At 41.4% G+C, this 12,188-nt stretch overlaps 1 protein-coding gene across 3 annotated transcripts in view; it reads right to left on the reverse strand.

Moving 5' to 3' along the window:
- Window positions 1-256: 256 nt before the first annotated feature.
- Window positions 257-12,188, reverse strand: part of LOC122554325 (AP-1 complex subunit mu-1-like) — a 50,253-nt gene continuing 38,321 nt past the window's right edge. For 2 of the 3 annotated variants that reach the window (XM_043699168.2, XM_043699167.2), the window contains exons 10-12: window positions 7,365-7,490; window positions 3,144-3,219; window positions 262-796 (exon numbers count right to left, since the gene is read on the reverse strand). In XM_043699168.2, coding sequence (XP_043555103.1) covers window positions 777-796; window positions 3,144-3,219; window positions 7,365-7,490 — 222 coding nt within the window. In that variant the 3' untranslated portion in view covers window positions 262-776. Of the gene's footprint in view, window positions 797-3,143; window positions 3,220-7,364; window positions 7,491-12,188 lie in introns of all 3 variants that reach the window. The other variant, XM_043699165.2, reaches the window with a different exon arrangement.

Genomic DNA, 12,188 nt, shown 5'->3' on the forward strand with positions numbered 1-12,188 from the left:
CTGCCTATAGTGCCATTACCATGAACCACATTCACCTCCCCTTATCCAACTTTAAGTCATTGTAGCCATGATAGGAAAATAAAACTGTAACTGTAACTGTTTCCACACTGTAAGTAATCTAATCTAATCTAATCTAATCTAATCTAATCTAATCTAATGTAAGTAATCTAATCTAATCTAAAACTATTCTCCTGGGTTGCATTCATTGTGATCAAATCTCAACAGGATTCTCTTCATTGGCTAATTTAACCATTCCTTAATTCCATTCAACCCCAAGGGAATAAAATATCTACCAAATTAGGCAAGCACATGAATTAATTAGAAAAAAAACAACAGTGGAGCAACTAATTGCCAAAGCAGTCAGCACAACAGAAACACATCACCTTGTAGAATGGTTTGCGTTTTTATTAAATAACTTTATTCATACAGCAAGAGCAACACTTAGAAACACTACCCTAAATAATGCATCTGGTTCTGTAAAATAATTTAATATTGTACAGATAAGACTAATTGTATTAGTGGCTAGTTCTAAATAAAAACACACGGCATAAAATGGATTCAAATGATTTTAATAAAAGTGACTACCCTTACTCTTTAACTCCTGTTTCAGTCCAAAATTTAAAAAACATCTTCAGCTGGAATTGTGAATATACACTTCAGCCTTGAGTGAATCATTTCATGCAATTTGAGACAACCGATTTCATGTTTTATGAATTCTTATGAATAATGTTCAGAGATAAAATCCTCTGCACAGTGGAATTTAGAAATGGTAAACTTCAAATCCGAATTTGGAAATCTAGGGAAAAAGAGAGAGAAAAAAAGGCTCATTGATACCCTTCCAATATCATAGTGCTTCACAACCAATAAGCTATTTTTGAAGTACAGTCATAATTATGCAAACAAGAATAACAACTAATTTCCATGCAGCAAGTTCCTACAAACAGTGATATTTTGTTTTACTGTTGTATGGAATGAGAGTGTCACTGGCAAGGCTAACAACCCTTAATTGCCCCTGAAGTAAATGGGGCTATTTCAGAGAGCAGTTAAACAGTCGACCACATTGTTGTGGGTCAGGTCACATGTAGGCCAGACCATAAGGATGACAGATTTCCTTCCCCAAAGCATTAGGAGTGAACCAGGTGGGTTTTTATAACATTGGGTACATAGTCACCATTAATCAGGTTTTTAAAAAAATTGTTCAGCTTTGCTGGCATTGAGTGAACAGTACATGTTCCGGATTATAGAATGTGTAAGCAGGTCATTGAGCCCATCGAATCAACACTGACCCTCCAAAGGGCTTCCCTCCCAGACCCACCCCTCTAACCTGCACTTCCCCATGGCTAACCAACCAACCAGCCAGCACACTCCTGAAAATTATAGGCAATTTAGCATGGCCAATCCACCTAACGTACACATCTTTGGGCTGTGGGAGGAAACTGACAGAGACACAGGGAGAATTCACAAATTCCACACAGACAGTCACCAAAGGCTGGAATCATATCTGGGTCCCTGGCACTGTGAGGCAGCAGTGCTAACCACTGAGCTACTGTGCCACCCAAAAGGATACTGGAGAACACATTTGTTTTTCTTCAGTGAATGCTGTGAAATCTTTGGTGTTCATTTGATCAGGCAAATGCGAGGCTCAGTTTAACATACTGAGGTTTTTACAAAAATTATTTCACTGGCTAGGACATTATTTGTTATCCATCCCTAACTGCCCTTAAAAGGTGGTGGTTATCTGCCTTTTTAGTCACTATATTCCACGTATCTTTTAGTAATTAATAGGATGTGGGAATTTGAATGAACTGCTTCCTTGAACTACTGCAGTCTGGATACTGCAGATACACTCTCAGTGCTTTTAGGTAAGGAGTTTCAGAACTTTGACCAAGTGACAGTGAAAGGGAAGCAATACAGTTTGAAGTCAGGGAAACAGATGGCTTGGGGGGGAACATATAGATGGTGGCACTTTTATGCATCTGTTATCTTTGTCCTGCTACATGGCCAAGGACTTGGATTTGACAGGTACTCTTTAAAGGGTGAACTGTTGAAATGAATCTCATAGTTGCCACTGTGCTGTGAGGTGAATGGAGCAGTTGTTGAAGGTGTTAAGATGGGTGCCAATCAAGCAGGTTGCCATATCTTTGATAGCGTCGGAAGCTTCTAGAATGTTGTTCGTATCAAGCAAGTGAAGATATTTCATCACATTTCTGACACGGGTCTTTGAAGAAGGTGGGGAATTCAGGGATGGTAAAGCCGTTGAATGTCAAGGGAAGATGATTAGCTTTTCTCATGTTGGAGATGATTGTGATTTGGCACTTAATTCTCTCTCTTGCAGTCTAATACTTTATGCACCTTTTTTTGACTAACAGGATGGCTTGGCTTAGTGAAAAGAGACATGTAAACTATATAGTGCTACAGTACATGGGCTAGAATGGACTGTGTAAAGTCAAGATTATCTCTTGCTTCAGATTTATCCTACCTTCCTGAGGACTGTGTGATCTTTACAATGCACACTACACTGACAATCAAAATCAGAAACTGAATATGCCTCATGCAAACCATGAAGTCAGATTGGGTGGCTCAGTGGTTAGCACTGCTGTGCCACAGCGCCAGGGACCCGGGTTCGATTCCAGGCTCAGGCCACTGTCTGTGTGGAGTTTGCACATTCTCCCAGTGTCTGTGTGGGTTTCCTCTGGGTGCTCCGGTTTCCTCCCACAGTCCAAAGATGTGCAGATCAGGAAATTGGCCATACTAAATTGCCCATAGTGTTAGGTGCATTATTCAGTGGTAAATGTAGGGGAATGGGTCTGGGTAGGTTCCTCTTCAGAGGGTGGGTGTGGATTGTTGGGCTAAATGTCCTGCTTCCACCACTGCAGGGAATCTAATTAGAAGTCACATGACACAAGGTTATCGCCCAACAGGTTTATTTGAAATCAAAAGCTTTCACCTGCGAGGGGTCAGTGCTTTGAAAGCTTGTGGTTTCAAATAAATCTGTTGGACTATAGCCTGGTATCATGTGACTGCTGATTTTGTCCACCCCAGTCCAATATCAGCACCTCCACATCATAGAAAACATTAAGCACAGTGTTTGCCAGAAAACATTTTCAGGAAATCATGGTTGCGAGTTTATAATAAATTATTACCTCCACTTTTTGTTAGGCTTCGAATCCAGGATATTGCCTGATAAGTGGACTTTTCAATTATTCGTACATATTTGATCTATAAAAATGAAGACATATTAAATGGGCTTTTGATATATGGCAATATGTAATGCTTGAAAATATTATCAATGTTGAACAGCAGTTACAAAGAAAAATCATATTTGTATAATCACTTCCCTATCAAATAAATCAGAGTAGAACATAATCCCAACCTTCAAATTCTAGATCCTATTTCAGGAATAGAAATTTACTCTAAATATAGTTATAAATCTACTGAGGGAGATTGCTAATTCTTGGATATACTTATTCTGCTCAATCAAGATAGACAGAGCTTGGGATATAGTTAGAAATGAGTTAAAAAGAAAACAAGTAGGAGAAAACAAAAAAGAGACAAAGAAAAAACCTTGAGGGAGTAAGAGAGAAGACACACCATGACCTTAATTGGATTTGGATTCAGCACTGCATTTGAATTCATCTTTGGCTCCATCAACTTTAACTAGAACGTGGCTTTTCTAAATGTGAAGCCAAACTTGAAAATCTAACAGAAAGCTGCACATGGTGAGAAAGGAGACTGGAGCGAGACACTGCCCAAGTATATAGTTCAAGGAATTTGGAAGCAATGTTGGAGAATTTGGTACGGGGGGGAGGAGGTGCTTTTTGAATCATAGCTTGTAAGCTTTCTTAAACAGGATAAACCAAAGCCTAAGATCAGGGGCCCAGCATTAAAAAAGTGACATCACACATAAACTACTAGTTCATTGTTTGTTGATATCACTAATTTGTCAAATTAGTAGGTGTGTTGTGGGAGGTAGGAGACCCCATTGTGGTTCATAGCGATCATATCTGTAGCAAGTCTTGGTCATTTGAGGAACTTCAGCTCAGAGTTGATGAGCTGGAGTCTGAGCTTGGAACACTGCAACACATCAGGGAGGGGGAAAGTTATGTGGATGCTGTGACACCCCATACATTAACTACCTTGAACTCAGTCAGCGGTCAGGGACGTGAGGATGTGACAATGACTGAGGCAGATGGGAGATCTGGGAGGTAGTGCTGAAGGAGCGTTAGCCCTTGAGCTTGTCTAACAGATTTGCGGTTCCTGTTCCTGTGTGGATGAGACTAGGAGTTGTAGGATGAGCAAACTGTACATGGAGCTATACAAGAGGAGGGAGAAAAAAGAAATGCCATTGTAATTGGGGAGAGTATAGTCAGAGGAATAGACAATATTTCCTGTGGCCAGGTGCTGCCTGCTGGTGCATGCATTCAGGATATCTCATCTGGGCTGCAGGAGTAGGAGGGGAAAGATCCAGTTGTCATCGTCCATGTTGGTACCAATGATATAGGCAGAAAGGGGAATGAGGTTCTGCTGTGGCAATAGGAGGAGCTGGACTAAATTAAAAAGCAGAAGTAAAAAACGTACCTGATCCATGGGCACATTTGCACAACGTCAACAAGATTAAAGAAGTAAATGCGTAGCTCAAAGATTGGCTTGGGAGAAACAGGTTTGAACTCTTGGAACATTGACATCAGTACTGGGGAAAGAGGAAGGTCTGAATCATGCTGTGACCAGGGTTCTGCCAAATTACAAAACTAGGGCTGTGGATAGGGCTTTAAGTAAAACACAGAGAATGGAAGAGGTCAGGTATCCAGCTTCAGGCATGGCAGATAAGGGGACAACAATGAGAAGAGAGTCAATAAATGCAGGACAGAGTGTTGTAGTTACACACAGTCTACAACTCAAGGTAAATGAGCTAGTGGCACAGATTGAAATTGGCAGGTAGGATGTTGTAGATATCACGGAGACATGGCGACAAGGGGTCAGAACAGGGAACTAAATATCCAAGGATACATATCCTATAGATAGGACAGGAAGATTGGCAGAAAGGGGTCATCTTGTTAGTAAGAAATAAAATTGAAGCAATAGTATAAAGTGATAGCATATCTGTGTATGTAGTGTTAAGGAATTACGAAGGAAGAAGGTACCTGATGGGAGTTGTGCACAGGCCTTGTATCAATAGTCAGAATGTGACGAAGAAAATAAATCAGGAGATAGGAAGGCATGTAAGAAAGACACTTTTACAATAATCATAGGGGACTTCAACGTGTAGCCGGACAGGTTGGTAGCAGATCTCAAGAAAAGGAATTCATGGAATGTTGTTTTGGAGCAGCTTGTGGTAGAACCCATTAGGGAACAAGTAATTCTGAATTTGATGTGTAATGAGTCAGACTTGATTAGGGAACTTAAGGTAAAATATCCCCAAGTGGGCAGTGACCATAATATGATAGAATTTACCTTGCAGTTTGAGAGGGAGAAGTTTGAAACAGATGTAATCATAGAATCCCTACAGTGTAGAAAAAGTCCACACCAACCTTCCGAAGAGTAACCCACCCAGACCCATTCCCCTACCCTAATACTCTACATTTCCCCTAACCTAACCTAAATGCACCTAACCTACACATCCCTGAACACTATAGACAACACTTGGCCGATTCACCCTTACCTGCACATCTTTGAACTGTGAGAGGAAAGAACATGCAAACTCCACACAGACAGTCATCGGAGGTTGGAATCGAACCTGGGTCCCTGACACTGTGAGGCAGCGGTGGTAACCACTTAGACACTGTGGAAGGGAAGTCTCACAGGGAAGACAGTGGAGCTGCAATGGCAGGTATTTCTGTGGGCAATTCGGAAGGCACGACAGAAAGTCATGCCAAGGAAGAAGAAACGTGCTAAGGGAGGATAAGGCTGACAAGGGAAGTCAGGGACAAAATAAAAGCAAAAGAAAAATATACAATATGGTGAAGATTAGTGGAAAGCCAGAGGATTGGAAAGCCTTTAAAACCAGTAGAGGATAACTAAAAATGCAATAGGTAAGACTTAAGGATGAGATTGTGCATGGTAAAATAAAGCTGAGCCAGCATGGCTTTGTCAAGAAGAAGTCGTGCCTGATAAATCTGTTAGAATTCTTTGAGGAGGTAACAAGCAGTTTAGACAAAAGACAACTAGTGGGCATGATCTATTTGGATTTCCAGAATGCAGTTGACAAGATGCCACACAGGAAGCTGCTAAATATGATGATATTCAGGGCAATGTACTGGTATAAACAAATTATTGGTTCACAAACAGAAGACAGAGTTGTAATTAACAAGTCTTTTTCAGGATGGAAAGGCATAGCATCTGAATGTTCTTGTACAGATAGTTCTTTATAACACAATGGTTACATTCTTGTGCATCTCCACATTATACAAAAAATCGTGTTTTAGAAATAGTACTTAAAGTGTTGATGGTGTAATTGCATTAGAGCCAACACATGTTTTAAAAGTTTGCGCTTTAGAAACAGTGTCCCCAATTCGTCAGTCGTGTTACAGTGAATTCTCATTACCGGAATACACATTCTAACAGAATGACCTGCACGAGACACCTAGAGTATTCTGTATAATTTGATCCCTGCATTCAAGGAAGGATATACTGGCATCAGAGGCAGTTCAAAAAAGGTTTGCTAGGATTATTTCTGGAATGATTTGGTTGACTTATCAACAACAGCCAAACAGGTTATATCTTTAATCATTAGAGTTTAGAAGAGTGATTTTGGTGAAACACACATTCTGAAACATGGTAGACGTTGAGAAGATGCTTACACTGGTAGGGAAATCTCAGACAAGGAGACAGTTACAGAATAAGGGATCTAAAGCTGAGACATGAAGGAATTCCTTCTCCCAAAAGGTAGTGAAAGTATGGGATACTCTATCCAAGAGTGTATTAGAAACTAGATCACTGGGTATACTTAAAGAGGTGATAGTTAGATTTGAAGAGTTGGTAAGATAAAGGAGTTGAAGCCTGGGGCAGATCAGTCTTGATCTTGTTGAATTGAGGGCAGGGCTTGAGAAACCAAATGGCCTCCTCCTCCTCCTATTTCGTGCACTGTTACTGACGTTAATTAATATTACATTGTACATCCCTGATTGGAATGCTTCCTTTTTACAGCATTTCCATGGTTTCACAAAGGTCTTGAACATTTACTTTCCAAACAGCATTTATTATTTCTGTCAATACTTTCAGAAATACTACTTGATCTCAGACAGTCATCAGCTCTTTTTATAAAGACACTAAATAAGCATCTACTATGTCACCTATCCAATACTCTTGGGGATTAAAAGCTATAAAAATCTCACTGTTGCTTGCATTCAACTTTAGACAAAATATACCTGCAATCCCGATGCTGCTAGGTATTGGATTTTGAACTTCACTCTGATTGGAGGTTTTGCTTCAGGTTCTTCTGCCTCGACACTCGGCAGTCCCAGATGGGCCTTCATCATAAATTCCTTTCCTCCCTGAAGCAATAATGCAAGACATTAGTAACAATGGATAACTTGAAGGTTAATTTACAGTATGCATTTTGTGCATTAAGAAGGGCAAAGCATGGGTTTGGTTACAATTTTAACAGTTGTGACTGTGAGCCTGATGTGAAGAGGTCTGGAGGCCTGTTTGTATCCAAGCGTTTGTAATGGGGTTTTACAATCCCTGAAGTGAGGAATTGGAGCTTAGTCGTTTAGTGCACTTAAAAAAGGTGGAAAACACAACTGTGTTGTTGCCTGGGATACAGAAGAATCCATAAGGTAGAATAGGGATTGGTAATCCTGCAAGACTGCTGAAAACGGATCTAAGAGAACTTGTATTTACTCTGAAATTTAATTAAAAGTCTTTAATTTGCAGTTTGTTTCAGGGAGATTGCAGATGAAGATGACAACAGCTAGTGGAAGTGCAGAAATTAGCTGAAAAGGAATGTGTGCCATTGCTGAGCAAGAAAGCTTGATATAGATATAGTGATAGATTTTTGCTGGGTTTTGGTGTTTATAAGGGTAGTGTTTAGGAATAGTGGGAGTTTCAATCCTTTTCCAATATTTTTGTCGAGTGTCATATATTTCAGTTTATCTTGTTTAACAAACACTTTATTCTTTGAGTTGAAAGTACACAGACTGGTGTTCATTAACCTACCATCACTGCTAAAAAGAAACAAAGCCAGGGTCGAAAAGTAAGACTTCAATCTGGGATCTAACTTGTCCAGTATTAACATCAGCTAGGATCAAAATAAATGGTAATACATTATTAACTATTAGAAATTCGTGAAAAGTTGAAAGAGAAACTCTCTTAAAAGAGAGTTGCTTTTAAAATGCACAACATCTTTATGGAGAAATTAAAGACTTTGATGTTCCAGATGCTAGAGTTGGGAAAGCAGCAAGATCTTGACAGCTTATAGGGCTGGAGGAAGCAACAGAGATAGGGCGGAGTAATGTCATGCAGAGATTTGAAAGCAAGGATAAGGATCTTAAAATTGAAGCAATGGGGGTAAGCACGGTGGCTCAGTGGTTAGCACTGCTGCATCACAGTGCCAGGACCCAGGTTTGATTCCAGCCTCGGGCGACTGTGGAGTTTGCACATTCTCCCAGTGTCTGCGTGGGTTTCCTCTGGGTGCTCCGGTGTCCTCCCACAGTCCAAAGATGTGCACGTCAGGTGAATTGGTCATGCTAAATTGCCCATAGTGTTAGGTGCATTAGTCAGAGAGAAATGGGTCTGGGTGGGTTACTCTTCATAGGGTTGGTGTAGACTTGTTGGGCCGAGAGGCCTGTTTCCACACTGTACAGAATCTAATCTCATCTAATCTAATCAATGCTTTTTTGGTGATGCAAAGACAATGGGTTTAATCTTGCCAAAATTTAATTTAAATCCCTCAATCTAGTTTTAAAGACTGAAAGTGCATGATGGTGTAGGACACTGGAATATGACACATGACATTGAGTGGTAAGGATGCCAATTAAACCCTCCATCATTTAGTTCTCCTGAGTTTCCCATTGTCATCAGTTTCAGGAAAAGAGGAAATCATTCTCAGTTTGATTTTATGATCCATTAATACCCAACTCAATACGCAGAACTGGCTTTGATGGTATTGTCCAGCCTTACAGGGCCCTACAAAAAGGATTAGAAGATTTTCATGCATTCAGAAAAGTAGTACTATGAACAAATGTTGGAGGAATATGAATTTATGTAGTAAAACAGGAATGACTGATACCACTTACTAGCATACATTATTGACAGCTATGGTGGCCAGGAATTTTTAGTTAAATGCATTCAGAACAGCACTGCCCCTTTTCAAATAACTAGGCAGAATGTTTTATTTTTAAAGTTACAGTTAGGCTTTGCAACTGTTTTCTGAATCATCAAATGCTGGTAATGAAATTATTGATTGATGGCAAAAGTCAATAGTTGAATAAATACTTTGATCATGGTTTGTTGCAGCATGATCATTTCTCACAGAGCAATAGGGACCATCTGAGAAATAGAAGTATAAAGATTTTATGGATTTTAGCAAGGACTCAGTCAATAGTGCCACAAAAGGTGACAGTAAAACTAAAGCTGTTTGCAAGTTTTCACAGTAACGAAGAATTTAATTCAATGTTAGTTCACACATAAATAGCAATATATCCTAAATCAGAGCTATAACACTTCAGAAATCTAGACAAATATGGGAGGCTACATTTTGGATGGGCAAATCAGGATACAACTTATGCACTTAATGGTAGGGCCCTGGAGAGTGTTGTTGAACAGAGAGACCTTGGGGTGCAGGTTCATAGTTCCTTGAAAGTGGAGTCACAGGTAGATAGGATAGTGAAGGCGGCATTTGGTATGCTTGCCTTTATTGGCCAGTGCATTGAGTATAGGAGTTGGGAGGTCATGTTGCAGTTGTACAGAACATTGATTAGGCAACTTTTGGAATACTGTGTTCAATTCTGGTCTCCTTACTATAGGATTTTATTGTGAAACTTGAAAGGGTTCAAAAAAGATTTACAAGGATGTTGCCAGGGTTAGAGGGTTTGAGCTGTAGGGAGAGGCTGAATAGGCTGGGGCTGTTTTCCCTGGAGCATCAGAGGCTGAGAGGTGACTATATAGAAGTATAGTATCCCTACAGTGTGGAAACAGGCCCTTCAGCCCAACAAGTCCACACTGACCCTCCAAAGAGTAACCCACCCAGACTCATTCCCCTACCTTACAACTCTATTCCTGACTAATGCACCTAACCTACACATCCCCGAACACTATGGGCAATTTAGCATGGCCAATTCACCTAACTTGCACACCTTTGGATTGTGGGAAGAAACACACGCAGACACAGGGAGAATGTGCAAACTCCACACAGACAGTTGCTCGAGGCTGGAATCGAACCCAAGTCCCTGGCGCTGTGCTAACCACTGAGCCACCGTGCCACAAGACGTTTATAAAAACTTGAGGGGCATGGATAAGATAAATAGTCAAGGCCTTTTCCCCAGGATAGGGGACTACTAAACTAAGGGGCATAGGTTTAAGGTGAGAGGGGAAAGATTCAAAAGGGTACCTAAGTGGCAACCTTTTCACACAGAGAGTGAACTGCCGGTGGAAGTGGTGGAGGCTGGTGAAATTACAACATTTAAAAGGCATCTGGATGGGTATATGAATAGGAAGGGTTTAGAGGGATATCAGCCAGTGCGAGCAAATGGGACTGGATTAATTTAGGTTATCTGTTGGCAAGGATGAGTTGGACAGAAGGGTCTGTTTCCATGCTTTACATCTCTATAACACTATATCCATTATTCCTCACAATATCCTCAATTTCAGTTTTTTTTAAACTATAGAAGTGACAAAATAGGGGCCAGATACTTCTTTAAAAGGGAATCAAAGGAAGGCTATGCTCAGGTGGTTCTTGCTGATTGCGGGAATGATGTTGCTCTGTACATGAATGCAAAAAGTTCTGTATAAAATTGTCCACACACAAGCCTAATTGACCAGGTCTTTCATGCTTGGAGTGATGGGTTCAATTTAAAATATGCTAACAATAAGCTTTCTGTATTTAAAAATGGAAAGGCTGGTTTATGTTCACATTTACCCTAAACATTACTAAAAAAACCATGTTTCTCTGACTCTCTTATACACACACGCGCACGCACAACCACCCATGAATAAAAGGTAAAAACAATGACTGCAGATGCTGGAAACCAGATTCTGGATTAGTGGTGCTGGAAGAGCACAGCAGTTCAGGCAGCATCCGAGGAGCAGTAAAATCGACATTTCAGGCAAAAGCTCTTCATCAGGAATAAAGGCAGAGAGCCTGAAGGGTGGAGAGTGGTGGTGGCGGATGATCACCTCCAAAAAGACCCCACCACCAAGGATATATTTCCCTCCCCACCCCTTTCCGCCTTCCGCAAAGACCGTTCCCTCCATGACTACCTGGTCAGGTCCATGCCCCTCTACAACCCACCCTCCCATCCTGGCACCTTCCCCTGCCACCGCAGGAATTACAAAACCTGCGCCCACACCTCCTCCCTCACCTCCATCCAAGGCCCTAAAGGAGCCTTCCACATCCATCAAAGTTTTACCTGCACATCCACCAATATCATTTATTGTATCGTTGCTCCCAATGCGGTCTCCTCTACATTTGGGAGACTGGACAACTCCTGGCAGAGCGCTTTAGGGAACATCTCCAGGACACCCGCACCAATCAACCACACCGCCCTGTGGCCCAACATTTCAACTCCCCCTCCCACTCTGCCAAGGACATGGAGGTCCTGGGCCTCCTTCACCGCTGCTCCCTCACCACCAGACGCCTGGAGGAAGAATGCCTCATCTTCCGCCTCGGAACACTTCAACCCCAGGGCATCAATGTGGACTTCAACAGTTTCCTCATTTCCCCTTCCCCCATCTCACCCTAGTTCCAAACTTCCAGCTCAGCACTGTCCCCATGACTTGTCCTACCTGCCTATCTTCTTTTCCACCTATCCACTCCACCCTCCTCCCTGACCTATCAACTTCATCCCCTCCCCCACTCACCTATTGTACTTTATGCTACTTTCTCCCCACCCCCACCTAGCTTATCTCTCCACTCTTCAGGCTCTCTGCCTTTATTCCTGAAGAAGGGCTTTTGCCCGAAACGTCGATCTTACTGCTCCTCGGATGCTGCCTGAACTGCTGTGCTCTTCCAGCACCACTAATCCAGAACCCAC

The sequence above is a fragment of the Chiloscyllium plagiosum genome, unplaced genomic scaffold (genome assembly GCF_037043375.1).
Source record: "Chiloscyllium plagiosum isolate Xiang-an unplaced genomic scaffold, Cpla_swu_hap1 HiC_scaffold_9, whole genome shotgun sequence".
In the NCBI taxonomy this organism is placed as follows: domain Eukaryota; kingdom Metazoa; phylum Chordata; class Chondrichthyes; order Orectolobiformes; family Hemiscylliidae; genus Chiloscyllium; species Chiloscyllium plagiosum.